At 42.9% G+C, this 27946-nt stretch overlaps 1 protein-coding gene across 10 annotated transcripts in view; it reads left to right on the forward strand.

Annotated features, from left to right (window-relative positions):
- ctnnd2b (catenin (cadherin-associated protein), delta 2b) overlaps window positions 1-26569 on the forward strand; it is a 181691-nt gene extending 155122 nt beyond the window's left edge. For 6 of the 10 annotated variants that reach the window (XM_054762548.1, XM_054762582.1, XM_054762558.1 and 3 more), the window contains 10 exons: window positions 98-215; window positions 2858-3040; window positions 8184-8357; window positions 11152-11302; window positions 12990-13248; window positions 14911-15004; window positions 15081-15207; window positions 20802-20930; window positions 21074-21141; window positions 22772-26569. In XM_054762548.1, the coding sequence (XP_054618523.1) occupies window positions 98-215; window positions 2858-3040; window positions 8184-8357; window positions 11152-11302; window positions 12990-13248; window positions 14911-15004; window positions 15081-15207; window positions 20802-20930; window positions 21074-21141; window positions 22772-23032 (1564 nt within the window). In that variant the 3' untranslated portion in view covers window positions 23033-26569. The remainder of the gene's footprint in view (window positions 1-97; window positions 216-2857; window positions 3041-8183; window positions 8358-11151; window positions 11303-12989; window positions 13249-14910; window positions 15005-15080; window positions 15208-20801; window positions 20931-21073; window positions 21142-22771) is intronic. The other 4 variants (XM_054762565.1, XM_054762596.1, XM_054762621.1 and 1 more) reach the window with 1 other exon arrangement.
- Window positions 26570-27946: the final 1377 nt, after the last annotated feature.

Raw genomic sequence — 27946 nt, forward strand, 5'->3', positions numbered from 1 at the left:
TGACATCTTTGGTTGTGACTGTTATTGCAAGTTTGTATCATTTTCACTAACAAGGTGTGTGTGTGTGTGTGTGTGTGTGCGTGCGTGTGTGCATCAGCAATGTGAGTTCAGCAGGTGAGGAGGCCCGCAGGAGGATGAGAGAGTGTGAGGGTCTGACAGACGCTTTTCTCTACGTCATCCAGACCGCCCTCGGGAGCAGTGAGATTGACAGCAAGGTAGAGCACCACACACACACACGCACACACACACACACACACACACACACGCACAGAATATTAACAAACACACACGGGCAACGAAAATGGACAATCCCAGTTAACATGTCAGCACAGCAGACTGCAGTCACGTCCAACACGCTTAACACAGAAATGATCCAAAACCCAAAACACACAAATGCCATAAAACACCATACAACAGGAAAATGCTGTGGAAGAAAGATACTGCAAATTCCAAAAATGAAACAATACAGAATAAAACGATAGTTAGCCAGGGGGGATATCCCTCTTTAAAGACATGAGTGTGATACCCCAAAGAAAGTTGGCGGAATGAAAAGGTACATTTTACTTGATGTCTTTGTTCAACACTTTGGGCGTAAAAATCGGTTATTTTTTAAATATTATACCCGCCAACGTTCTGTCCACTTATGCTGCAGAACCCTCCCCTTGTCTCTTTAATTGCCATTTATGGACAGTAATGTGAAAAAGTGTTTGCCCCCTTCCTGATTTCTTATTCTTTTGCATGTTTGTCACACTTAAATGTTTCAGATCAGCAAACAAATGTAAATATTAGTCAATGACAACACAACCCAACACTTTATGCAGTTTTTAAATGAAACTTTTTATTACGAAGGAGAAAAAACATCCAAAGCTACATGGCCCTGTGTGAAAAAGTGATGGCCCCCTAAAGCTAATAAGTGGTTGGCCCCCCTTAGCAGCAGCAACAACTGCAATCAAGCGTTTGTGATAACTTGCAATGAGTCTCTTCCAGCGCTGGGGAGGAATTTAGCAGAATTGTTGTCATTCAGCCACATTGGAGGCTTTTCCAGCATCAAGCGCCTTTTTAAGGTCATGCCACAGCATCTCAATAGGATTCAGGTCAGGACTTGGACTAGACCCCTCCAAAGTCTTCATCCATTCAGAGGTGGACTTGCTGGTGTGTTTTGGATCATTGTCCTGCTGCACAACCCAAGTTGCTTTCAGCTTGAGGTCACCAACATTCCCCTTCAGCACAATTCATGCTTCCATTCATCACAGCAAGTTTTCCAGGTCCTGAAGACCATCACACTGCCACCACCATATTTTACTGTTGGTAGGATGTTCTTTTTCCTTTTTCCAAAAAGTTCAACTTTTGAGTATTTTCCCAAAGGTCTTGGGGATCATCAAGATGTTTTCTGACAAAATTGAGACGAGTCTTAATGTTGTTTTTGTTCAGCAGTGGTTTTGGTCTTGGAACTCTGCCATGCAGGCCATTTTTGTCCAGTGTCTTTCTTATGGTGGAGTCATGAACTCTGACCTTAACTGAGGCAAGTGAGGCCTGCAGTACTTTGGATGTTGTTGTGGGGTCTTTTGTGACCTCTTGGATGAGTCGAGGCTGCGCTCTTGGGGTCATTTTGATTGGCCGGCCACACCTGGGAAGGTTCCCCACTGTTCCATGTTTTTTCCATTTGTGGATAATGGCTCTCACTGCGCTTTGCTGGAGTCCCAAAGAAAAAGAAATGGTTTTATAACCTTTTCCACACTGATAGATCTCAATGAACACATGATCATCCTACATATCTTTTATTCCAGTCTGATGTTGGCATCCTTATGTTTGAATGGGTTGAAATGAGCCTTACTTTTTTTTCCACTCACAATGGCTGTGGTTTAAGTCTGCTTATTAATTTAATACCAAATTGAAAGGGAAAGTTTAACAATCTTGATAAAGCAGTATCCCAAGTACAAAAATACATACAACCAACGATAAAGCCTCATTTTCGGGGGAATCCCAACTCACAGGATTGGATTGGAACACCAAAATAAACTCGGGAAGCGCTTGGAGAGGGCAGACCTCCACCAAGCGCCATAGTTCCCTCCATATTGTGATTCACACCAAAATAATAATGCTACATTTTTTGGATCAGTCTTTGATATTTTGTAAAAACCTGTTTTGTTTTTTTCTCTAAGTGTTCTGACCATTTTTTGTGGAGTTATATGCACAAATGCCAAAAATGGTCCCATCTCGCAATGTTAAAGGATCCTTTAAAAAATTCCTGGCTCCAGACGGTGACCCGGATCACCCCCAACATTCAGTCAGTTCTTCCATATCCCATTTGCGACAATTCAGAACTTTTCAAGTTATTTTGAACACAAACCGACAAACAAACAAACAGATAAACGCCGGCAAAATCATAACCTCTGCGCTGCACTTGCTCTTTGCTCCCCATTACAATTGGTGTACCCCCGGGGGTACGAGTACCACACTTGGGGAACCTAGGGTGTAAACAATGAATAATAGGAGTGTAAATGTGACTACGGGGGTGTTATATCATGTCTACAGGGCTCTAATAATGTTAAAAATCGCATTTAGAAAGTCCTAAACAGGTTTTCTATGTTCTATGAAAATATTCCATTTATTAACATTGACTGCTATATTGCAGAAATTCATTTATTGCGGCCAGGTCTGGAACCAATTAAGCGCTATAAACGAGGGACGACTGTATGTACATTTTTGCCCCGATGTATTTTGCTCATGTTTGTTATGTACTGTACATTCTGATCATGATCAGATCTGCTCCGTCTTTGTCACTTTTCCTCCTCGTTGCTGCACTTCTCCTCCATTCACCACCTCCCTCCTCGTCTCGCTTCTCCTCTGCCATCAGACTGTTGAGAACTGCGTGTGCATCCTGAGGAACTTGTCGTACCGTCTGGCGGCAGAGACGTCTCACAACCAACAAGGGGGGTCTGAGGAGCTTGATGGTCTGTTATGTGACACAGGCGGGAAGGATGCCGAGAGTTCAGGATGCTGGGGCAAGAAGAAGAAGAAAAAGAAGGGGCATGACCAGGTTTGTGCCGCCATTCCTCGTATGATCGTCATCTGACCTACTATTGATTTATGTGTCCAGTGTCAGTAATTGGTCGACTCACCTGGGGATCACAGCATTGACTTGCTTACTTGAACTCAACAAGATGATTTGATGAAACAATGTCAGCTGCATAACTTCATGGTCATCACAACGCATGAAGTTACTCAGCATTGTGTTTGTGGTTTCCAGTTGCCGTTCAACACAGCATTTTATTGTGTTTTGTTCACCTTTTCATCAGGTCAAAATTCACGGTGAATGAATTTGCGTAGTTATTGTAACGATGAACATGTTTAAGACAGGATGTGAAGAAATTATCTAGAAATGCACTCAGAGAACACAGACCTCCGCCAAGCGCCATAGTTCCCTCCATATTTACTTTGCTAATGTTAGTGCTAACATACTAACATTAGCATGCTAACACCTAGCATAATACCAGTAAGTGTTTATATAAGTGTCTAGCTATGAAAATGGCTAAAAATGCTACTATGCTAATGTTAGAATGCTAACACCTAGCATTATAGTGCTAAGTCTTTATATAAGTGTCTACCTATGAAAATGGCTAAAAATGCTACTATGCTAATGTTAACATGCCAGCTATGATAACATGCTAACATTAGCATGCTAACACCTAGCATGATAGCGCAATGTACCAGGAAGCCTAAATGTCCCGAATGAGTTGAGAATTTGGACTTTGGAACGGTCTGAATGGGTTGAGAAATGTGGAAATAGTTAGAACTCTTTAGATCAAAGGCATTTTGCATTCAGTGGGAATGTCAAGAAAAGTGGCAATTTTTGGTTTGTGGAAAATGGCATGAATGTCCTTAATTAGTTGAAAGCTTTGATGTTGGAACAGTGTGAATGGGTTGAGAAATGTGGAAGTAGCTAGAACGCTTGAGATCAAAGGCATTTTGCCTTCCGGAAGAATAAATGTGGGATTTTTTTGTGCTGTGGCTAATAGCATGAATGTCCTGACTTTGTTGAATGAGTTGATGTTGGAATGAGGTGAATCGGTTGAGAAATGTGCAACTAGTGGTAGGCAATAGCAGTTTTATGGAAAAGTGTGAATTTTGGGAACTTTAGAATTTTTTGTCAGCATAAATATACGTAGCCTGAATGTCCTGGATGTGTTGAAAGGTTTGATGTTGGATTGGCTTGAATCAGTTGAGAAATGTGGCAGTAGTAGCAGGAAATAATTTTTATTAGTTGTAGGGAAAAGGGTGAATTTGGGGAAAATTTTGAATTTTGCATCACCCCCAAAATTTAATCAGCTCTTCCATATCCCATTTCCGACAATTCCTGACAATTTCATCCAAAACCTTTCAGAACTTTTCAAGTTATTTTGAACAGACGAGCTCAGCACGGAGATAATTACTCTTTTTCTTCAAAGGCCTTGTCTCCTTCAACACAGCAAAATTGCCCATTTGGAAATCGCAGGAGAGCAGCAAACATGGGACATTGAAAGGTGGAAGAAAGTTTTATTCTCCATTGACGGTCCTGATGGCTTCCAACGTTACTGGCCTGACAAGGAGATCCCACCTGAGATGTTTTCCACCATCATGACCCTTCAATGGAACAATGGAGCTTTAGGATGCGCAGGGGCGTCAAACTGTAGACGGTTATGTGGAGACGTCGCGGGGGGCATCCTTCATGACTTAAGTCCCTCGTCTGTGTGCTAATGACTGGCTTTTTCAACAGGACAACGCTGCATTCACAAGGACTTCTTCGAGAGGAATAAGCGCACTCTTTTGGACCATCCTGCGTGTTCCCCTCATCTAAATCCAATGGAGAACATTTGGGGATGGATTTACAAAAAAGGACATGAGCTCCAGACAATGGATGCCCTCCGTGAAGCCATCTTCACCACCTGGAGCAACATCCCCACTAGTCTCCTGAAACACTTATCAAGCATGCCCAAACCCATTTTTCAGCTCATGAACTAGAATGGCACAGCTTCTCATTACTCACTCCTTTTTATATATTTTACTTTTATTTTAGGGGTGGTTTTGTTTGCTTTTTTTTTTTTTTTTTAGCTTAATGCTTATTTGCAATAAATTACAAACTCAAAAAAAAACCCCAACCCATCTATCCATTTTCTATGACGCTTTGTCCTCACTACAGCTGGCAGACTAAGGCGGGGTACACCCTCGACTGGTTGCCAGCCAATGGCAGGGCGCATATAGGCAAACACCCATTCGCACTCACATTCACCGCTGTGGACAATTAACCTAGCCAATTAACCAGTTAACCTGTGAGGCCAACATGCTAACCACTAGGCCACCGTGCGTCCCGCATGGCTAACATTATTGGTCATTAATTAGATTTTACTTGACCCATGTTCACCATTTAAAGACTCGTAGGCAGTTTGAAGTCTCCACCTACTACGATGCTTTTTCCAAGTGAGGCCAAAGACTTGTATAAATTAAAATGGTCTGCCCTTAAATTTATTAAAAAGTATTATTCATTAATTCTCTATCGGTAGAAAAAATGGTCACACTCTATAATAAGGTATACAAAAATACAGTAGTTACTGAGGAACTAATGAAGAACTAATGAGGAACTAATGACGAAGGCACATCAATTTAGACTACTGAGGAACTAATGAAGAACTAATGAGCAACTAATGACTAATGCACATCAATTTAGACTAGTGACTGAGGAACTAATGAAGAACTAATGAGCAACTAATGACTAAGGCACATCAATTTCGACTAGTTACTGAGGAGCTAATGAAGAACTAATGAGGAACTAATGACTAAGGCACATCGATTTAGACTAGTTACTGAGGAGCTAATGAAGAACTAATGAGGAACCAATGACTAAGGCACATCAATTTAGACTAGTTACTGAGGAACTACTGAACTAATGAAGAACTAATGAGGACCTAATGACCAAGGCACCTCAATTTAGACTAGTGACTGAGGAACTAATGAAGAACTAATGAGGAACTAATGACGAAGAAACATACATTTAGACTACTTACTGAGGAACTAATGAAGAACTAATGAACTAATGAGGAACTAACGACTAAGGCACATACATTTAGACTAGTTACTGAGGAACTAATGAAGAACTAATGAACTAATGAGGAACTAATGACTAAGGCACATAAATGTAGACTAGTTACTGAGGAACTAATTAAAAACTAATGAGGAACTAATGAGTAGTGGTTCGGGTTAGGTAGGTTTGTTCCTCATCAACTACTGTATTTTTGTGTACCTTATCGTAAAGTGTTCCCGGAAAAATGTATTAATTAATTTTAAGTGATTTTAATTTATTATACTATCAGAAAATGTAAAATTCTGTAAAAGCAAAACCAGTCAAATTATTTCAATACATACGTACAATCACCAGAAAAGGCTAAATGATGTTATAAAAAGGTGCTCCTTTTTAGTATTTCTTGGTGGCTTAATCAAGTATCAAATGTGCAGATCATAATCCTGGGTGTTGTTTTTAGAAGCTACCTGTCCTTTGAATCTAAATGTGCATTCAGGTCTTTACATCCATTGCCATCCAGACAACCATGATGGAAAGCGGAGCTCTTTTATTTTGTCATGCTAATCAGCAATCAGAGCCACATTCTGGTCGAGTGGCAGACATCTTTTACAACATTTGGAGAAGATGGGGAGCTGGAAAACCCACCACATCCGGTGCATGAATTACTAATTAGCTCTCTTTTTTCCCCCTTTTCATTTCCAGCAAAGACAGAGAATTGGATTTCCAAACAGTGATAATAAAAGGAGCGTTTCACTTCCATCTGTCAAGCAAATCCTTAAGGTCTTTGTGTATCTGTGCAGAACGAGAGGGGCGATGATCTTAGATGTTCCTTAGATGATCCTTGCTTAATATCTTGTAGCATTCCTTTTAGCTGCTATCTGTTTGTTGCCACTCCAGTGCAGCTGTTGCTGATTACCGTGCAGTAGCAAATGGACATCTTGGGAGTGAGGAGACGGATGGCAGTTCACAAGTGTCTGACACATGAGACACATGCATGCATGATGGCAGGGAGTTGAGAGAAATGACCACTTATCTATTTTCTGCACGGCTTATTCTGTTGAGGGTAGGCTGTAGTGCCCCTTTCCTTTACACTGTATCAACCACTTAGAACCACAATATGAAAGAAACCATCCATCCATTTTCCTCCACTTATCCGTGTCCTGGTCGCAGGGGCAGTAGTCTCAGTAGGGAAGCCTAAACTTCCCTGTCCCCGGCCACCTCTTTCAGCCCCACAGGGAGGACACCAAGGCGTTCCCATGCCAGCTTTGAGACATAATCACTCCGGCGTGTCCTCGGTCTGCCCCGGGGCCTTCTCCCAGCAGGGCATGCCCGGAACACCTCACCAGGGAGGCATCCCGCTAGATGCCCGAGCCACCTCAACTGGCTCCTCTCCATGTGAAGGATCAGCGGCTCTACTCTGAACCCCTCCCGGATGACCGAGCTCCTCACCCTATCTCTGAATCCAGCCACCCTACGGAGGAAACTAATTTCTGCCGCTTGTATCCGCAGTCTCGTTCTTTTGGTCACAACCCAAAGCTCATGACCGTAGGTGAGGGTGGGAACATACTGTAGTTCGACCGGTAAATTGACAGCTTTGCCTTTTGGCTCAGCTCTCTCTTCACCACAACGGTCCGGTACAGTAACCTCATTACTGCAGACGCTTCACCGATCCGCCTGTCGACCTCACGCTCCAGCCTTCCCTCGCTTGTGAACAAGACCCCGAGATACTTGAACCCCTCCACCTGGGACAGGACCTCATTCCCAACCCGGATGAAAGAAACCACAATGGTCAAACTGTACAACAAGTATTCTTCCTGGATACTAGTTCTCGAGCGAGTCTCTTCTTTACGGACCAAAATTTTAAGTTTTTAACTAATACATGAGATCTCGCTCGTAACCATGAAAAGTCATAACACGGAATGTCGTAAACCGAGGAACTGTCGTAAACTATTTCACTCTCTGCTTTCTCAAACCAGCAAAAGCTTGCAACAGAAATCTTTCAGAAGTCTTTCTAGCACTAAACAGGAAGGATTTGTACGCAGAAGGAGCAAATTCTGACATTTGAACCCCCAATGTTTCGGGTTATCCCTGGCATTTTCTCACCTCCACCACGTGTCATGTCCTACAGTGGGATGGTGTCGGCCCATTTCCAGACTTGGCAGAGTCTCCAAAAGGCATCCAGATGTTGTGGCATCCCAGTATTGTCAAGCCCTACCTCACCCTGCTGTCCGAATGCTCCAACCCAGACACCCTGGAGGGAGCAGCTGGTGCTCTTCAAAACCTTGCTGCCGGGAGTTGGAAGGTATGACCTTAAACTGGTTTGTTTATTGTATAAATAGCTCATCGCAGCAGGGGGGATGCCTCTCAGTCAGTTTTGCACACATCATCTTAGAGAAAGACGCCCAACACATTTCAAACAATTTTGTCCCTGAAATGATTCATCAGCTTTGCTTAAATATGTTATATAGTCTTTTTTATGTTCTACATTGTTCCATTTTTGAAAGCGAACGGTACATTTGCACAAATGGCATTTACAGTTCAGCCATGACGAGCTAGCTCTCGCAGTTCAGCCTCAATTCCGGAAGTGACGCCATTGGAGTACTATCACTTAGCTACACAAACATAGCGGTGTGCAATATAGCCAATATAGCCGATATAGCCAAGATTTGAGCCATGTGTCAATAGTTTTGGAGGAAAAAAGAAAGGAGAAACATTTGGAGATAAATATCGAGAACTTGCAGAACATGGACTTAAGCCTTAAGCTTAACATGGAGATGAAGATCGGTCACCTTCAAAACACAGCATGGTGAATTCAATCATTGTTTTCAATCAGCTTCTTAATGAGCATAAAGGGGTCTTTATAGCTTGTTTGATTGTACTTGTATATGTGGCCGCACGTCCAGGATACATTTTTACCGGTGGCGGCCCCCGCACTCCACAGTATCGCTGTGAAAAGATGTTTGTATAACATGTAAAATGCTTTACAGCCTTGTCGCTATCATGGAATAGTCTTTACAAGACATAATGTAAACAAGACTTACTCTGGACTTACTCTGTTCTGTGGTAACTTTGATGTTGTTCTTCTTGCCTTTTTGTGTCCTGCGGAATAGCATCCCTTTTAAAAATGTGTTTGTACCGTACTTTCAAGCCAAATGCTTCTTGGAAGGTATTCTTGGAAGGTATTCCTTCAAAGAAGTCATCAGTGAAATGATCACTACAAAGAACAGAACGCGAGGTGGCAGTCCATCCGTCTCTCTGTCCAGTTTTGTCTTAAAACTTCCTCTTTTGGAAAAGAAAACAAACTTACGGTATCACTGGGATTCTATGAACATCCAGCAGCAACACGACAAATTGGCATGATGGCTGTTTTGATGAAAAGTATACTGAACCAATCACCGCGATGACCGCAAATGAGGCTGAGCTGCGAGCTGGGTGGCACCATGTACTACAAATGTAATTTTTGCAAATTTACCAATCGCTTTTAAAAATGGAACAACGTAGAACATAATTACAAACGATATATAACATATTTCAGCAAAGTTGATCAATCATTTCAGGGACCCTTTAATGTCCTGTGACGAGTGTGTAGTTTCAAAGCCGTGTCACGACAAACAGCCATCAACTGTATGATGAAATCATTGCCATGGCAACTGGATCGTGCCATTGAAGGCGGAAGGCCATGCCATTCAGTCAGACATGCAATATGTACTGCATGTACAATACATACGTCGACCTTGTTCAAAAAAAAAAAAAAGGAGTGTGAATGGGCATCAGCAACCGTACAGATCCAACGCTAACAAAATGTACACTTCCTTTGGAATTTTGCAGCCTAGTTGTAATAAGCAATGTTTTAAATGTTCTTTGTAACCTTGACCCAAAAAAAGCAGGATGTCAACAAAGTATCTCACTTTTTGTCTGCTGTCTGCTCAGCACGTCCACAAGTTGCAGACATTCTGCGTCTGTTTTACGCTGGAAAATTGCATGTCGATTGTAAACTTCCATTTACGATCCAACACACCGGACATAGGTTGGGAGCATCTGGGGAACTGTCGAGCGCGATCTACATCGGTGGTTTTTGTTGGAAAATGACATTCTAAACATATCTTTTAACAAGAACACTTAAAAAAAAAAAAACATCAGCAAAAATGGAAGAGTCAGCCGTAATTGTGCAAGAATAAAGTCAAAATATTAAGAGAAAAAAGTTGTCATCTAATGAGAAAAAGTCATAATTTTACGAGAATAACATAATGTAATGAGGAACAATACATAAAATACATAAAATACTCAAATAAAACATCCTATTAGTCATATAAAGTTGAAATGTTACAGAAAAAAGGGTGTGTTTTATAAGTCACAATGTTGTGAAAACAAACAAAATAACAAATAAAGTTGTAATATTTGGAGGTAGTGGAAAAATGTATTACAAATGAACAAAGTCAAAATATTCTGGGAATAAAGTCGTAACTATGAGAACAACATTTACAAGAAGAAAGTTGATATCGTTGTAAAATTAAAGGAAATGGGAAAAACAGCGACGATTTTACGAGAATAAAGTCACGATTTTAAGAGAAAAAAGTCATATTCATTTAGAAAACAAATCACCACTTTACGAGAATAAACTCATAATATGGAAAAATATTGTCAGTTTGGTGGCCTAGAGTTGAAATATTAAAGAAAAAAGACTTTCTTAAAAGTCGTACTATTATGAGGCAAAAACAAAAGAAAATAAAATTGTAATTTTTGGAAAATGAAAGAGGGAGGAAAGTTATGGGAATATGGGAATAAAGTCAAAATATCATGGGAATAAAGTTTTAAAATTATATCGTTATAATATAATAATAATAATATCAAAAATGGGGAAAATAGGCTTTTTCACTCATATCACAGAGCTGAAATGCACTTTCTTCTTATCAAAGTGGCAGAGTTGCATCTGTCAGCATGCGCTTGAATTTGTGTGAATTGGTGCGATCCCAACATGGCGAAATGCTGGAGGGTCTGCTCCTTTTAAAAGACAAATAAAGTCATGGATGATTCTGTTCCTGGCAAGATAATGAATTACAGCAAATACATCGGCGCATTTCTTTGTCCATGTCCAGTGGTCGGTGTATATTCGGGCTGCGGTGCGTAAGGAGAAGGGCCTGCCTATCCTCGTGGAGCTACTGAGGATAGACAATGACCGGGTGGTTTGTGCCATCGCCACCGCCTTGAGGAACATGGCTCTGGACATCAGAAACAAGGAACTCATTGGTAAGTAGAGATGTGCTTTTTTTTTTAACTGAATCGGGACTCGTGGGTACTCGTCTCTGTTAACTCCTTCAATGACTCAGCCCTGCTACGGCAAGCTAATGATTAAAAGGAAACCTTGTAACAGGTCATGAATTGTGCAAATGTTAGTCTAAGTGCATTGTACTAATTAATTAGCCCAGTGGAAAAAAGCAACACATCTGCTCCTTGCCTCAAATCAACTCTCCTTTTCAATTCCTGCCCGAAGACTCGAGTTTCAGTGACTCATGGGTACTCGACAAAGACTCACGTTTCACTGATTTACGGGTGCTCGCCGAGCAGCTACAGCTCAGCTGCCAAACTAACAACATAACGAACGAGTCAGTCGCTCAGACCGTCAGTCTCACTGAGTCATGGGTGCTCAACAAAGACTGGAGTTTCACTGAGTCACGGGGGCTCGACTAGGACTGGAGTTTCACTGACTCACGGGTACTTGACAAAGGCTTGAATGTCTGTGACTCATGGGTGCTCGGTGAAGACTTGAGTTTCACTGAATCACAAGGGCTCGACTAGGACTGGAGTTTCACTGACTCACGGGTACTTGACAAAGGCTTGAATGTCTGTGACTCATGGGTGCTCGGTGAAGACTTGAGTTTCACTGAATCACAAGGGCTCGACTAGGACTGGAGTTTCACTGACTCACGGGTACTTGACAAAGGCTTGAATGTCTGTGACTCATGGGTGCTCGGTGAAGACTTGAGTTTCACTGAATCACAAGGGCTCGACAAGGACTGGAGTTTCACTGACTCAGGGGTACTGGATAAAGATTAAAGGATAACTGACTCATGAGTACTTGACAAAGACTTGTGTTTCACTGACTCACGGGTCCTGGCCAAACATCTACAGCTCGGCTGCCGATATTGTTGCGCATAACAACGTAACAAACGATTCACTCACTCAGCCCACAAATTTCATTGACTCGTGGGTGCTCGACGAGGACTCGAGTTTCACTCACTCACGGGTGCTCGACGAAAACTCAACTTTCACTGACTCATGGGTGCTTGACGAGCATCTACAGCTCGGCTGCCGATCTGATCCGATCTGATCTGTAACAACATAATGTCAACAAATCACTCAGCTGCCAAATGACATGACATAAACATGTCGAAGGAATCACTCACTTAGCTTGCAAGTTTCACTGACTCACGGGTGCTTGACAAAGACCAGTAGCCGACTCACTTCAGTGAGTGACTCATAGGAACTCGAGTCAAAGAAAGGAACCCAATTTCCCATTGATATTGTTAAGTAACCAACCAAAAAAATAGTTTTTACTTCCTGTAAAAATCGAATGAAACATCAGAAGACTAACACTGCGCTTGCTTGCATTGCTCTTCTTACTTTTCGCACCGTTTGTTGCTGCTCGGACTCGCTAGCGAGAGTGGGCGTCATGTGAAATGTCAAATAAGACGCGAGTAACGACGTTTGAATACTGAGGTCAAGCTGAAGTGGAATTGATTAACATGCAAGGACGTTAGCGCACTAATGTGACGATAATGTTTTGAAAACAAACATCAGTCTTCTGTGTGTTTGCTGAAGGGATGATTGCTATTCATTAATAATGAAGACACCCCCATCAGACATGAAACGAGCCTATAAATCGGCAGAGCAGCCAGGCCGTCCAACACCCACTCACTCTGCCGCGCTCCCCCAGGTAAATATGCCATGAGGGACCTGGTGCACCGCTTGCCCGGCGGCAGCACCAACAACAGCAGCAGCAACGGTGGAGGAAGCGGCGGTGGGGGCGCCAACAGCTGCGGTCTGGTGGGAAAAACCATGTCGGATGACACGATCACAGCGATCTGCTGCGCCCTGCATGAGGTCATCACCAAAAACATGGAGAACACCAAGGCCCTGAGGGATGCTGGCGGCATTGAGAAGCTCATCGGTGTTGCCCGCAGCAAAGGTGACAAGTAAGTGGAATGGAAAGATGTTGTTGTGCAAGACGGCCTTTTTTATGAATACTAATACGAAGAATATCACACGTTGTCAAACGGTGGGCACCCAATGATGTTGACGCTCAACAACTGCAATAAAATGTTACGTAAATATGTACATTTTGATATAATGCGAGGATGAGTAGGTAGTCTACATTTTAAAATGTGAAAAATGACTAAAATGACTGTTTTGCTAAATAATAACATCAATAATCAGGGGCCATTTGCCCAGGGGCCATTTGCGGCCGGCAACTTGGTTTTCACTGCTGATGTAGAAGTAAAAGTAAACAAATAAACCCCCAAAAACAACTGCAAAAATAAAAAAAAAGAACAAAAAGGCCGAGATTGCCGAGGTGGTCAAAAACTCAGGGGACCAGGGGTGGATGAGATCCGCCTGGAGTTCTTTAAGGCCCTTGAAGCTGTGGGCGTGTCTTGCCTGACACGACTCTGCAGCGTAGTGTGGACACCGGGGGCGGTGCCTCTGGATTGGCAGACTGGGGTGGTGGTCCCCCATTTTAAGAAGGGGGACCGGAGGGTGTGTTCCAGCTCTCGTGCAATGTGCAGCCTGCAACTTGATTTTATATTCTAAAAATAAAATTACACCAAAACATAAATAAATAAACCAAAAAAAGTGCACCAAAAATGGAAAAAATAGCAAAAAAGGGTAATGTAATGAGAAAAATAAGAGATTTTGCTACAAATAAAACTAATAATAATACACTTTGCAAAGATTTCTCTTGAAATGTATGCAGTAATCCCTCGTTCATGGCGGTTATGGTGCTTCCACACCACAATAACTGAATGTGAGCCAAGTTGTTATGGCATAGAGGTCCTGTTAATGACCTTCTAAATAAGCTTTTTAACATTACTAGAGCCCTCTAAACATGAAATAACACCCCTATAATTACCTTTACATTCCTATCACCCAATATAGAAGATATAATCAGAGAAAATAAGCCATTTAAGACAGTTTACCTTGTCGGGGAGCAGAATCGGTGGCAGACAGGAAGTGACGTGGGGGTTCAGAGTTGAGTTTTCTCTTGTTGTGGGCTACGGCCGCAACAGTAACCCATGTTATCATGATGACGACGATTATTATGTTTTTATTGTTGTGCCTGTTGTGACATACGTAAGTTAAAGCGCAATTAAAGCCTGTTGTTCCGGCTTGTTCCTGTTGTTCTTGTTTCACCGACCCATTACTGACACCTAGTGGCCAATGTAGAATACTACATTCACAGGTTGGATGGTGGTCTTATGGCTTGTACTGTATTTGTATTTTGCTTCATGTAGCCATTTTATGCTTGAGCATGATTCATTTGGGCAAAAAATACACATAATTGACTTACATGTGCGTATTTTTACTAATGGGTAGTCAACCACAAAAGATCAATTTTGCAATGTACGGGGGGATGACTGTATAATTTAATTTAATACAAAAAAATATCAAAAAAAGGCCCCAACATTACTTGGATTTTGCACAATGGGAAACATTTGGACATCCTGTCCTGAGGCCAGGAAGGCCAATTAGAGGAACAGAGGAACGGTTTAGATTGTGGAACTAAATTAGTCGTGCTCACGCTGACAAGTCACACCAGAAGGCGGACAAGCTTTATTCTTTATGTTTTCTCCTCTCTGCTGAATTCCCAGGCATAGTCCCAAAGTGGTGAAAGCGGCATCTCAAGTTCTGAACAGCATGTGGCAGTACCGAGACCTACGCAGCCTTTACAAAAAGGTAGAATCCAATCTGGGCCGAAAATCTACTGAGTCACTTTTTCCTTACCTTTTCCTTTCATCGTTATTCTCCGTAGGATGGATATTCCCAATATCATTTTATTGGCTCTTCTTCCACAATAGAGAGGGACAGACAGCGGCCTTATTCTTCCTCTCGTACGCCATCCATCTCTCCTGTACGGACCTCGCCAAACAATCGATCAGGTGAGTGGGTTTTCTTCCGCTTAACCGGGTCCGGGTCACAGGGGCAGCGGTCTCAGTAGGGAAGTCCAGACTTCCAGTCCAGTTCCACAGGGGGGCACCAAGGCGTTCCCAGGCCAGCTGTGAGACATAATCCCTCCAGCGTGTCCTAGGTCTTCCCCGGGGCCTTCTTCCGGCCGGGCATGCCCGGAACACCTCACCAGGGAGGCGTCCAGTAGGCATCTGGACTAGATGCCCGAGCCACCTCAACTGGCTCCTCCCCCTGTGAAAGATCAGCGGCTCTGAGAGCTTTGCCTTTTCGGGTCAGCTCTCTCTTCACCACGACGGTCCGGTACAGCGACCGACTGCAGACGCTGCGCCGATCCGCCTGTCGATTTCACGCTCCAACCTTCCCTGACTCGTGAACAAGAAATACCCCGAAACCGTGAACCCCGAAATACTTAAACTCCTCCACCTGGGGAAGGACCTCATTCCCAACCCAGAGGGTGCAATCCACCGTTTTCCCACTGAGAACCATGGCCTCAGATTTGGAGGTGCTGAGTCTCAACTCCGAAGCTTCCCACTCAGCTGCAAACCTCCCCAATAAACCCTGAAGGTCACAGCCTGATGAGGCCATCAGGACCACATCGTCTGCAAATAGCAGACGATGGTCCAGTGTTCTGCAACCGGGACGAAAACCACATTGCACCTCCTGTTGCCAAGATTGGGCTCGCGGTCGTACCCTTCTCTCCTGCTCCCGTGATTGGCTGAGTTGGAACACACCCTCCGGTCACCCATCTTGAAAAGGGGGACCACCAACCCGGTCTGCCAATTCCCGACTTCCACGCGACGTTGAAGAGACGTGTCAGCCAAGACAAGACCCTCAACATCCAGAGTGTGTTCATCCTCAAGGAAAAACAAAACAAAACAAAACAGTTCACTCATACTGCAATAACTACGCTGCTGAACACAGAAAAGGAGTAGGAAGAAGCACAGTTTACATTTAATCCAACTCCTTCCCAACGCATGTCTATTACCGATCATTCATTCACACCATAACTTTTACTTGTTGGCACTTTCACTCTCCGACATTTGTCATTCACATTTTTTTCACTTATATGAAAGGATTGTGTTCAAAAACAACACTATAAACCTTGTGCAGTGTTCAAGGAATAAATACAATTTGAAAAATGATGCATTGTTAATAATAAATAGGAGTACATTTGAATTAGTAAAGCATGAATGAGGCACGCACGGTGGCCCATTGGTTAGCATGTTGGCCACACGGTCAGGAGATTGGGAAGATCTGGGTTTGAATCTCCATTTGGGCATCTGTGTGTTGTTTCCTCCTCCTGCTGCTCATCACTGTGGCTGCCGTGCTCAATTGTTTGCTCGCTTCACAGCGATTGAAATCACTGCACCGCTCCCATTGGAGGTTGTTCTCGTAACCATCTCCTCAGCGGTGAGTCACACTTTTGGTTGTAAACGATCATATTGTCCCATTGTGCAACATCCCGAATGGTGCCATTCAAAAGCATATCAAGCTAACTGCTAATTGACCGTAGCTACAAACACGGTCGTAGTGACCCATTTAATGGCCATATTTTTAAAACGGCCCTATCATAGAAGTTTATATTACAGCCGAACATGTTGCTAAAAGACATAGTGTTAAGATTACCTCTTGTTTGTTCGTTTTTTGTATTTTCTGGTGCTTTATGGTACGTTTTCGACAATACGCCCACGTGGCAATAGAGTTTTGAGTTGGGTTTGTAACCCCATTGAGTTGAATGAAATTGTTGCGTAGCAAGATTGAATTGAAACTTTAGCAATTATGCCTCATTGTTTATTGAATTACATTGATATTAAAGTGCACTTACAAACTGAAACGTGAATTTACGATGTGTTGAATACATTTATATTGATAATGCTGTTCAAAATGTAGCATTGATTGTTTCATGAAGTTACTTCATATCAGTGACAAAATGTTACCTTTTGATTTGATGTAATTGTTTGTTGACCTTGTGTAGGTCAGATTATTTTTTTCCCCCCTGAACCCTTTGTGTGACATTCCATACATAATGGCGAGCTACCGACACACTGCATCGCGGTATCCATCCATCCATCCATCCATCTTCTATGCCGCTTATCCTCACTGGGGTATGCTGGAGCCTATCCCAGCTGACTTCGGGCGAGAGGCGGGGTACACCCTGGGCTGGTGTCCAGCCAATGGCAGGGCACATATAGACAAACACTCACATTCATACCTATGGACAATTTAGAGTCTCCAATGAAGCTAACATGCATGTTTTTGGAATGTGGGAGGAAACCAGAGTACCCAGAGAAAACCCACGCAGACACGGGGAGAACATGCAAACTCCACACAGAAATGTCCAAGGGAGATTGGAACCGCAGGAACAAATAAACCCTTTTCTTTCCGGACCTGTCAACGCATCTTTTCCCTTTCTGATGAACAGGACTGTGGACATTACGGACGTTGTGCATCTCGACCTGAACTGGTTTCTAACTGGAAGTTCATGTGTCGTCAAGGGACTGTATTGTTCATATCTAACTGTTTCAAATCTATTTATACTCATTAAAAAAATCTCAATATACCCCATATATAATAAATAATCTATTTATTTAACAGATGCCCATAGCCTCTCCAACATGCCAGGGATTTGAACCCAGGTTGCCTGTTTGTGGGTCCAACATGGCCACCGTGCAGCTGGCAGCTCTCCTTGTCGGCACGTTAGTTATGTTGGTGACTCCTTCAGCGCTCTGAGCATTTCAACAAGAACGCAGCAAACTGTATGGATGGAACTTTTGACTGTCTAAAAATCTTCCTGCACCTCAAAATAACAGCACATCCTGCGGGGGTACAAAATAAGTCACAAAAAATAGCACCACAAATTGATCTATAACCACATCAAATTAGTCCTATCCTAAAAGTATTTTGCACGACCATTTTTTCCAATTTTATTTTATTGGATGGACTTTTATTGGATTAGGGAGCTGACTCAAACAGGTTTGTTACAAAAGCCAAACAATATTGATGGTCATGCTGTGTAACAAATAAGTACATTCAGAAATACTTTGGTTGTGCTTATTAAAAAAACGTATTAAAGAAAAAAAGGCTATTAAAATCCGATCGGCTCGGAAACCAAAAAATGTGGACCGGGACACCCCTAATATATTTAATCCGGTCCTCTCGTTTATCTTTCTGTTCATTAAATACGGTCCAAATGGGCGTACAGACATACTGTAGTTGCTAATGGTGATTAATCATGATGAATTAATTTTAAAACTCATTCATTTGATTAAAATTATTAATCATTCGACAGCCCTAAAAAAACGGTAAAAACACGCAAAAACGTAACTAAGGAGAAAAAATTGATAGTAATAATACGCTTGGTCACAAATGTAACACAAAGCTGAGAAGTAGGCTGTTTTTGTTTAAAAAAAAAAACATCTCTGCATGTGGGTTGGTTTAGGAAATGGTGGCGGCCCTCTGTGGAAAAGGTTTGGACACTCCTGCTTTATAACTTTTTTGCATTTTGCTTCCTTTTAGCAACTTGTTTTTAATCCATTTTTTTGTCTACTTTTTCTCACACTAAAACTAAATGTTACGTGTCATTTTGTCATAGCTTTGTATTTATTTCCTGATGATACCGCTTTTTGTTTTCTGGTTTTATCCGTCCTTGTAGAAGAAGAAAAGAAAATACAAATTCATTTTCATTTCAATCCGAATTTTCCCTAATTCAGTTTGGTTTAGCTTTTAGGTGACATTCCTCCGGTTACGTGGATGTATAGCACGCACCTGATGACGTCACACAGCGCTTATCTTGGCTTGAAATGTAGGATTTACGAGTATTCCACCAGGTGCTCTCTCAGGGCAGATACAGACGCAAATCAAAGCTCCCCAGATGGGATCAGAGAGCAATAAATGGGTGGTGACGTCGATCTGCAGAGAGCCCTGTCATCACCTCCTCCACCGAGCACATTTGGCATGCGTCTCTGTGGCTTTTTTCCTCCTGTTCCGGCTTCCTCCCACAAGCCGTAGACTCTTGAGACGGCGTGTGGGTGTGAATGCGAGTGTGCATGGCTGTGAACCCTGTGATTGCATATGACAAATGTCAACAGGGATAGGCTCCAACAGAATTTGGGGTGTCCAAACGTTCTCCACGCAGGGCCGCGTACAGAAGAACTGAAGGATCGATACATTTTGCGCGTTAAAGATGGTCAAACCGATCTCAATCCAATGTGGGCCCGTACGGTCGCTCAAATGTACAACAGGAGGTCATGGTCTCACTCACGGTGCAACCAAAAATAACATGCGGAACACACAATGTACCTGCACCACATGGATTATGCAGGTATCGGAATAAAGGCTTACACATACACACACATATACTGTATGTAATGCTGGATCAGGGATGCAGGGATCCACTGGAGGCCTACTGTATGTTAAGCCAGAGGTGTCCAAAGTGTGGTCTGGGGGCCATTTACAGCCCACGGCTGTTTTTCTTTTTTGTTTGTTTTTTTTTATTGGCGCGTGGCACATTTAAAAAATTTAACAAGAAAACTAACAAAAAAAACATAAGAAATGGAATAACCAGCAATTGTACAAACAGAAATAGTTTAACATTTTGAGAATAATGTCGTAATATCAGGAAAAATAACGCCGGTGAGTCACATAAAATTGAAATGTTAAAGAAAAACATTTATTTTTTAAGTTGTAGTGTAAAAAAAAACAAAACCCAAAAAACAATGAATGTTGTCATTTTTAGAAAATTGTAAAATAGAAAGTTGAAATAGGTGGGACCAAAAAAAATAGCAGAAAAAAAAAAACAGCTGTAATTTTACCAGAATAAAGTCCAAAATATGAGGAGGAAAAAGTCGTACGCTAACAATAATAAAAAGTCGCAATTTTACGAGAATAAATTTGTAATAATAATTACAATGTTAATGTCATTTTAGTAGCATGGAGTTGAAATGTTAAAGAAAAAATGTTTTTTTGAAGTCATACTATTAATGAGAAACAAACAAAACTAAATAAAGTTGACATTTTTGGAACATTAGTTGGGGGAAAAGTTATAATATTATGGGAATAAAGTCAAAATATTATGAGAATAAAGTCATAATACATCTATCTAAGTGTTTGAGAAGGAAGTTTAAATATTTGGAAAAGATTTTTTTTTAAAACTCAATGCTGAGATGCAGTCTTTTCGTGAGATACTATATCGAACTTCTTAGCATATTTAATTCAAAATATCATCAAAGTGGCAGAGTTGCATCCTTTTCATTTTTCACTAAGTGGCTCTCGCTGGAAAAAGTTTGGACACCCCTGTGCTAAGCTAAACAAAGCATCCACATCCGTGCATGTTACGTGCTAACAACCTGCAAGGAATGCAGAGGTGAGCAACAGGCAGGTCCATTCAAAATTTCCGCTGAAATGGTTCTACTTTTGTAATGATTGGATACTGAACTATAGAGCGCCATCATCTTTTAAAGGTGCACTGCATCCAAATCAATGTGGTTCTGTTAGAGGACTTGCAGGTTATCCTCAAACACACAGCCATCGATGGACTGAAGTTATTCCCTGGTTTGTTTTTGCGCAGCAAGTGCACCTGCTTCACCACGGGACATGATGGCGTTGAAGGAGAGGAAGGCAGACTACGAGCTGAGCGGTAACGCCACTTACCGCGGCAACAAGGGTGAACACACATCCCGCAAGGACGCCACAATGGGTAAGCGAAATCAATATCTCACACTGAGAATACAATGACAATGGCTAACTTGATATGTTTACAATAGTGCAGTTGTCCTGATAGTTCTCTTTGTTCGTCCAAGACGTCTGTCATAGAAGAGACCTCAATCTCTTTCTCCACAGGTGGTGGTTCTTCAACTCTGCACAGAGGAGCGTATGTGTCACCGACTGATGATTTGAAGTATAATCAGGTAGGTTAGTGTGAGAGCCGCGTACAAAAACACACGTTTTATAGTGTTTCGTGGTGATTGGACTTGACAGAATGCTTGAAGCAAGTACTGGTGGTCCTTGGATGGGGTAGACGGACAGAAACGCCGATGCCAATTCACACCAGTGGCCTCTACGTCCATCACCAACAATTACTCACTGACGTTCATACGACAGTGTTGGGGCGGCACTGGAGGCAAGGTGGTGGAAGTGTCTTGCCCAAGGACACAACAAGTGACTGGGATGGACAAAGCGGGGTTCATAGCACCAAATCCTCCGCTTTCTGCTCCACCTCCTAAGCCATCCATCCAGCCATCCATCATCTCCTGCTCAACTGAGGTCAGGTCGCATGGGCAGCAGCCTAAGCAGGGAAGCCCAGACTTCCTTCTCCCTGGCTACTTCGTCCGGCTCCTCCCGGTGGATCCTGAGGCGTTCCCAGTTGAGAGACAGTCTCTCCAAAGTGTCCTCCCCAGGGAGGCGGGAGGTATCCTGACCACATGCCCGAGCTGCCTCATTTGGCTCCCAGATGCCAGTGCTTCTCACCTTATCTCTAAGGGAGCCCAGCCACCCTACGGAGAAAACTCATTTAGGCCACTTGTACCCGCCATCTTGTCATTTGGGTCACGACCCAAAGCTCATGACCATAGGTGAGGGTACGAACGGAGCTCGACCAGTAAATTGAGAGCTTTGCCTTGCAGCTCAGCTCCCTCTTCATCACAACGGGCCGATGCAGAGTCCGCATCACTGAAGACGCCGCATCAACCCGCCTGTCCATCTCGCGTTCCGTCCTTCCCTCACACGTACTTAAACACCTCCACTTGGGGCAGGATCTCATGGATGTGATCCTTGACCCAAAGATGGCACTCCACCCTTTTCTGGGCAATAACCATGGACCTGGACTTGGAGGTGCTGACTTCTCAGACCTTCCTCTCCCCAGCTGCTGTGTCCAGCTCCTCCCAGCAGATTCCCAGGCTAGTTGAGAAACATAGTCTCTCCAACATGTGTTGGGTCTTCTCTGAGGCCTCCTACTGGTCAGATGTACCCTGAGCACCTCCCTAGGGTTGCATCCTGGCCAGATGGCTGAGCCACCTCATCTGGCTCCTCTCAATGCGGAGGAGCAGCGCTTCTACTTAGTTTCTCCCAGGTGACAGTGCTTCTCACCTTATTTCTAAGGGATATAACGTTATCTGGGGGCGGGTTGTGGAGGCAGCAACATAAGCAAGCAGAGACACACAGACTTCTCTCTCTCTCTGGCTAATTCGTCCACATACTCCCGGTGGATCCCAGGCCAGTTGAGAGACATAGTATCTCCAACGTGTCCTGGGTCTTCCCCGAGGCCTCTTACCGGTCGGACATGCCCTGAACACCTCCCCAGGAAGGCGTCCGGTAGACCTCCTGAACAGATGTCCGAGCCACCTCATCTGGCTCCTCTAAATGCCAAGTTTCTCCCGGGTGACAGTGCTTCTCACCTTATCTCTCCGGGAGAGCCCAACCATCCTACAGGGAAAACTCGTTTCGTTTCTGACCCGCAACTCTTTTTGAAGTTAAAATGATGGTGATGCTGCTGGGGATTAAACTGTGCTTTCCATGAATAGATCCCTCTTCTGTCCACAGGTCTCATCTCAAGGATTGCCTTCAGAGCCCTACCCGCCTTTCCAAAACCCTCCCCCGCCCGACAGCAACTATGAGGACCAGGCCTTCTATGAGAACCAGGTTCACGCGGGAGGACGCCCCCCTCAGGCTGATCTCAACATGCACTTGCAGGGCCTGAAATCCACAGGCAACTACGTAGACTTCTACTCGGCCTCTCGGCCCTACAGCGAGCTCAACTATGAGACCAGTCACTATCCAGCCTCACCAGACTCCTGGGTTTGAGGGGAGGTGAGGGCGGAGGAGCAGACGAGGAGGAAACGTAGTTCAAAAGTAGAAAAGATACACCCTACACCCCTCCTTTTTCATAACTTCTAGTTCCCACGTAGCATCTTAGGTAGCGGGACATGGGGACCAAAATAGGATGCATATGAGGAATGGACACTAAACTCCTCCCCAGTGACTTTAAAAAGGAGGCAAGGAAAGGAACCAGAGGGAAGCGGAGAGGAGGAGGCCTTGCATGTGCATGCACTCCACCAAACACCTGACAAGAGACATTTTCTGACCATGTTCAGCTCAGCAGATTGAAAGCGAAAGACGAGAACGTGAGAGGGGCAGGTGGAGAAGATGCGGAGGGCGAGGCGGATGAGTAAGAAGGTGGCAAAGCATGAAAGATGTTGCAAAGTGTACGGAAGGCTGCTGTTTGTACATATGTGATATAGCGACACGGCTTTTAGCAACGCGAAGCACAAGAAGCTGTAGGACATTTAGGATGTGTGATACACAAACTCGGCTTCTCTCTGTGGCTCCGGCACGATGTAGGGGAAAGTCTGCTTCTGGACGTTGTCATTTGAAACATTAGAACTTTTTTCTGTTGCTTTTTTTTGTGTTTATTTTTTAAATTCTCGGTTGTATAGTATATTTGATGTACACTGTACATTTACTGGCAATGCATTGTGTATTTGAACTATTATCTGTGTGCAGCCTTCACATGGGCCCGGATCACCTTTTCACAGTCACTATATTCTATACACCCACACACGCACACACACGCACACACACGAACACACACAGTACAAAGCATACATTAGGATGAGTCACATTGACTGCCTTACATATGAAGTAGATACTATACAACAGTACATACAGTACGCCTCATTTATATAAATATATATCACTTTGTGACAGGTTTTAGGTAAATAAATGACTTAAATGATACTTTTACACATAGTTAAGTCCACAATTACTCATACCCGGGCCAATTTTTGTGCATAAGTGAATTTTTATAGTATATTCTAACTTGAAATGACAAGAAAGAGGCAGAACACTGAAATGCATTGTGGTGAGAGTTTTTAACTCCCATTTTTTGTGCTTTTTTTCTTCACTAGTTCAATTCTAGAATTACTCAGATTATCATAAAAGTGTCTATTTTTGATACTCTGATCCTTCCTCACCCACGGTGCAACCAAAAATAACTAGAGATGCCCGATACCGATAACTTTCTGCTTCCCAAGACCGATATGGTACCGATAACCGCCAACTTTTTTTATATCTACTTTTAACATTCCGATTTAAGTGTAGTTTGTGCACACCTGGAGGTAAGAAGGACTGGAACAAATTAGGACTTGACCAACTGTACCTGTAGATTTGTCTTCATCAAAATGACATGACTACTACTACATCACGACTATCAGGGGAACCAGAGTATAAAGGGGAGGGAGCCACCTGCCGTGGCCAAGCAAGATGCACTGTATTCGGGCACAGGCTCAAAGCAGCCGGTGTGAGGCCATGGAAGTCTCTGGCAAACTCTTTGCGCTTTTCCGGTGGCTGATTTGGTTTTTGGTGTGCAATGCAAGTAAAATGTACAGCATACATGCACCACTGTTGGAAAGCCCACATATTTAGGCCTCACTGGTAACGTTTTTCGTCACTCGTTGAGATTTCGCACTTTGTTCTGCGGTCCTTGAATGCACCGTTGTAGTGTGCTGTGGCTGGCTACACCGTTAAATGCATTACGTGTGTGAGGCAAATGTAGGGATGAAACCCGGATTGTGTCGCAAATGAACAATGGCAATTGAAGAGAGAAGGGGAAAGGTAATTTAATAAGTCACTTTTTTTTTTTTGCAAATGATCCTAAATCGGAGGGGAATGTCAACATCAAGGTAACAGGCGGGTGTCAAAAATAGACATTTTTATGGGGGCATTGATTACTCACAGTTTTTTGTCCTTTGCTGTTGATCCCGGGAACGCAATCACCGCAAAAAGCGTGGAGTTACCGCATAGAACAGATGTTTTCATATCTGTGACACAACTTTGTCGTCTTCTTTTGCCGCTTTCGTCACTTCCGGCCAGAACGAACCCCAAATTTGGCCCGTGTATGAATGATTTAGGGTTTGACGGTATGTGCTGACAAGAGCGAGACATCCCTTGTGCTTACTGTAAAATGTAACGTGTGATTCCTATTTAGCTGCTACTCACTCGTTTATGTCGTGGAAATGATGACACGTCAATGTAGCTTTATCCCGACGCACCCAGAGAGTTGGACCGTGCCGTTGGGTATTATGTCATCCACGTCTTCACCGATTTACAGAACAATTAAGTTGAAACAGGGTGAAGAGCAACTTCGACCCAATGTTCCGGGATTTTTTTTTTTTTTTAAAGACATATTTTCTCATGAACGCCACAAAGCTCGTTTTAGTTCCAGTGATCTCTCAGTGTGTATATAAACAGTGCCAAACGAGGGTTTATACCATCCCACATAAGGGTCCAGTTGGAGCATCCTTGTGGTTTTAATGTTGCCACTTTGTAAATGCTTAGTTTTTGTTGGGTTTTTTTGATTTTTTCTAAATTGTGTACTACTCAGATGAAAGTTGTGTAACTGCACTGGGACCAGAGAGAATTCTAAAAAAAAAACAACAAAAAAAACAACAACAAATAAAATGAAACAATTCTATTAAAACAAAAGAAAAGGCAAGAAAAATGTACAAAATTAGTTTATTTCTGTGTTGTAAAATAATCCATGTTTGAAGTACGAGGAAGCTTTTATGAGAAACGACTGCAATGACTTCACGGTAGACAAAAAACTGTTCATAGAGTATGGATATATATTATATGAATAGAAATATATACTTTTTATGTGCAGCACAACATAATGTAGGAATTTTCTTCATTTATACATTCTGGTCAACACACTGAATTGTGGACTTTTGTGCGGTGCTGTTGTTTGCTATGTGGAGTAGAGTAGATCAGGGCCTGCGGATCCACCTTCGAAACACCCACAATCCCAACATGTCTGTACCGTATCAGAGAATTACTCCTTCAAAGTGTTCCCTCTGCATGAAACAATCGGATTCAATTGACGAAAACGCAACCACGGATGCATGAGTCAAGCTGATGCTAAATTGTGATTTCTTTTTTACAAAGAGACTGTGTTTCCCTAGTCAGTGTTTTTTTTTTTTTTAGGCCTAGAAGTTCTTGAAAAAACACAAACACTGTATTTGTAAGCAGTCCTCTTGACAGCTTTGTATGTGTCCTTGTGATCCTGCGGCAGTAAAAGCGACGGGAAGACTTAAGAGCTACGACACTGGTGGTTTATGAAGCAAACGTGTTTCAAGGAGAATTGTGAAACTTTATATCGCCTCAAACTGATTGCAACTGCTCCGAAAATATAAACGGTCCACTGAAGAACTATGGAATTTGTTTGTTTTGTTGCTAAGTCTGTTTTCAATGTTTTGAATGTCGCATTGAAGAATGACTGATCAAGTGGGGACGGTGGATTTTTAAATGTTTTGATTTTGTAAATAAAACAAATTGTGCGGCCAACTGCAGCAGGCAGATACAGGGAACATTTCACCAATTCATGCACACCTTTGGACACTCGGTTACTGTTAGACCACATACTAGTGATGGAAGACTTTTAGTGCTTTTAGACCTTTTAGTGACTTGAGTTCTTATGAGTCGGTCACGAATCACTCAATTACTACTTGATTCACTCGAGTCACTCAGAGCTCATGCACGGAAACTCACACACGCACAAGTTGCACCGATAAGTCAGTATGCTTGAGCCAATGAAACCCGAGTCTTCATCAAGTACCCATGAGTCAGTGAAACCCCTGTTTTTGTCCAGCACCCGTGAGTCAATGAAACAACAGTCTTCATGAACCCATGAATCAGTGAAACTCAAGTCTTCGTGGAGTACCTGTGAGTCAGAGAAACTCAAGTCTTCGTGAACTACACAAGTCAGTAAGAGTCACATGTCAGTCAACCTGTGAGTCGGTGAAACTCGGGTCTTCGTCAAGTATCTTTGAGCCAATGAAACCAGAGTCTTCATCAAGTACCCATGAGTCAGTGAATCCCCTGTCTTTGTCCAGCACCCGTGAGTCAATGAAACTTCAGTCTTCATTAACCCATGAATTAGTGAAACTTGAGTCTTTGTGGAGTACCCGTGAGTCAGAGAAACTCAAGTTGTCATCAACTAAACATGAGTCAGTAAGAATCGAGTCAACTTGTGAGTCAGTGAAACTCAAGTCTTTGTCAAGTACCCATGAGTCAGTGAAACTCCTGTCTTTGTCCAGCACACGACTAGAGTCTTCACCAACCCATGAATCATGAGCTATGAAATGAAATGAATTCTTCATGGAGTACCCATACGTCAGTGAAACTCAAGTCCTCCTCAGCTACATGAGTCAGCAAGAGTCGAGTCTTGTCAGCCTGTGAGTCAGTGAAAGTCCGGTCATCATCGCGGGCCCGTGAATTTGTGAAATTCGAGTCTTTGTCCAGCACCTGTGAGTCAATGAAACAAGTCTTCATCAAGTATCTGTCCTCGTCAACTACCGGTGAGTCAGTGACACTCCAGTCTTTGTCAACCTGTAAGTCAGTGAATCTTGAGTTATCATCGACCAGCTGTGAATCAGTGGAACTCGAGTCTTTGTTGACCTATGAGTCAGTCAAACTCAAGTGTTCGTCAACCCATGAGTTAGTGAAACTTGTATATACAATGTCCATGTCCATGTCGAGTGCTTGTGAGTGACTGAAACTCGAGTCTTTGTTGAGTATCCATGAGTCAGTAAAACAAGTCTAAGTGAAACTCAAGTGTCTTTCCAGCACCCGTGAGTCAAACAAGAGTCTTCATCAATCCTTCATCAACTACCCGTGTGTCAGTAAAACTCAACTCCTTGTCGACTACTCGTGAGTCAGCAA

This window comes from Dunckerocampus dactyliophorus, chromosome 2 (assembly GCF_027744805.1).
Source record: "Dunckerocampus dactyliophorus isolate RoL2022-P2 chromosome 2, RoL_Ddac_1.1, whole genome shotgun sequence".
Classification (NCBI taxonomy): Eukaryota; Metazoa; Chordata; class Actinopteri; order Syngnathiformes; family Syngnathidae; genus Dunckerocampus; species Dunckerocampus dactyliophorus.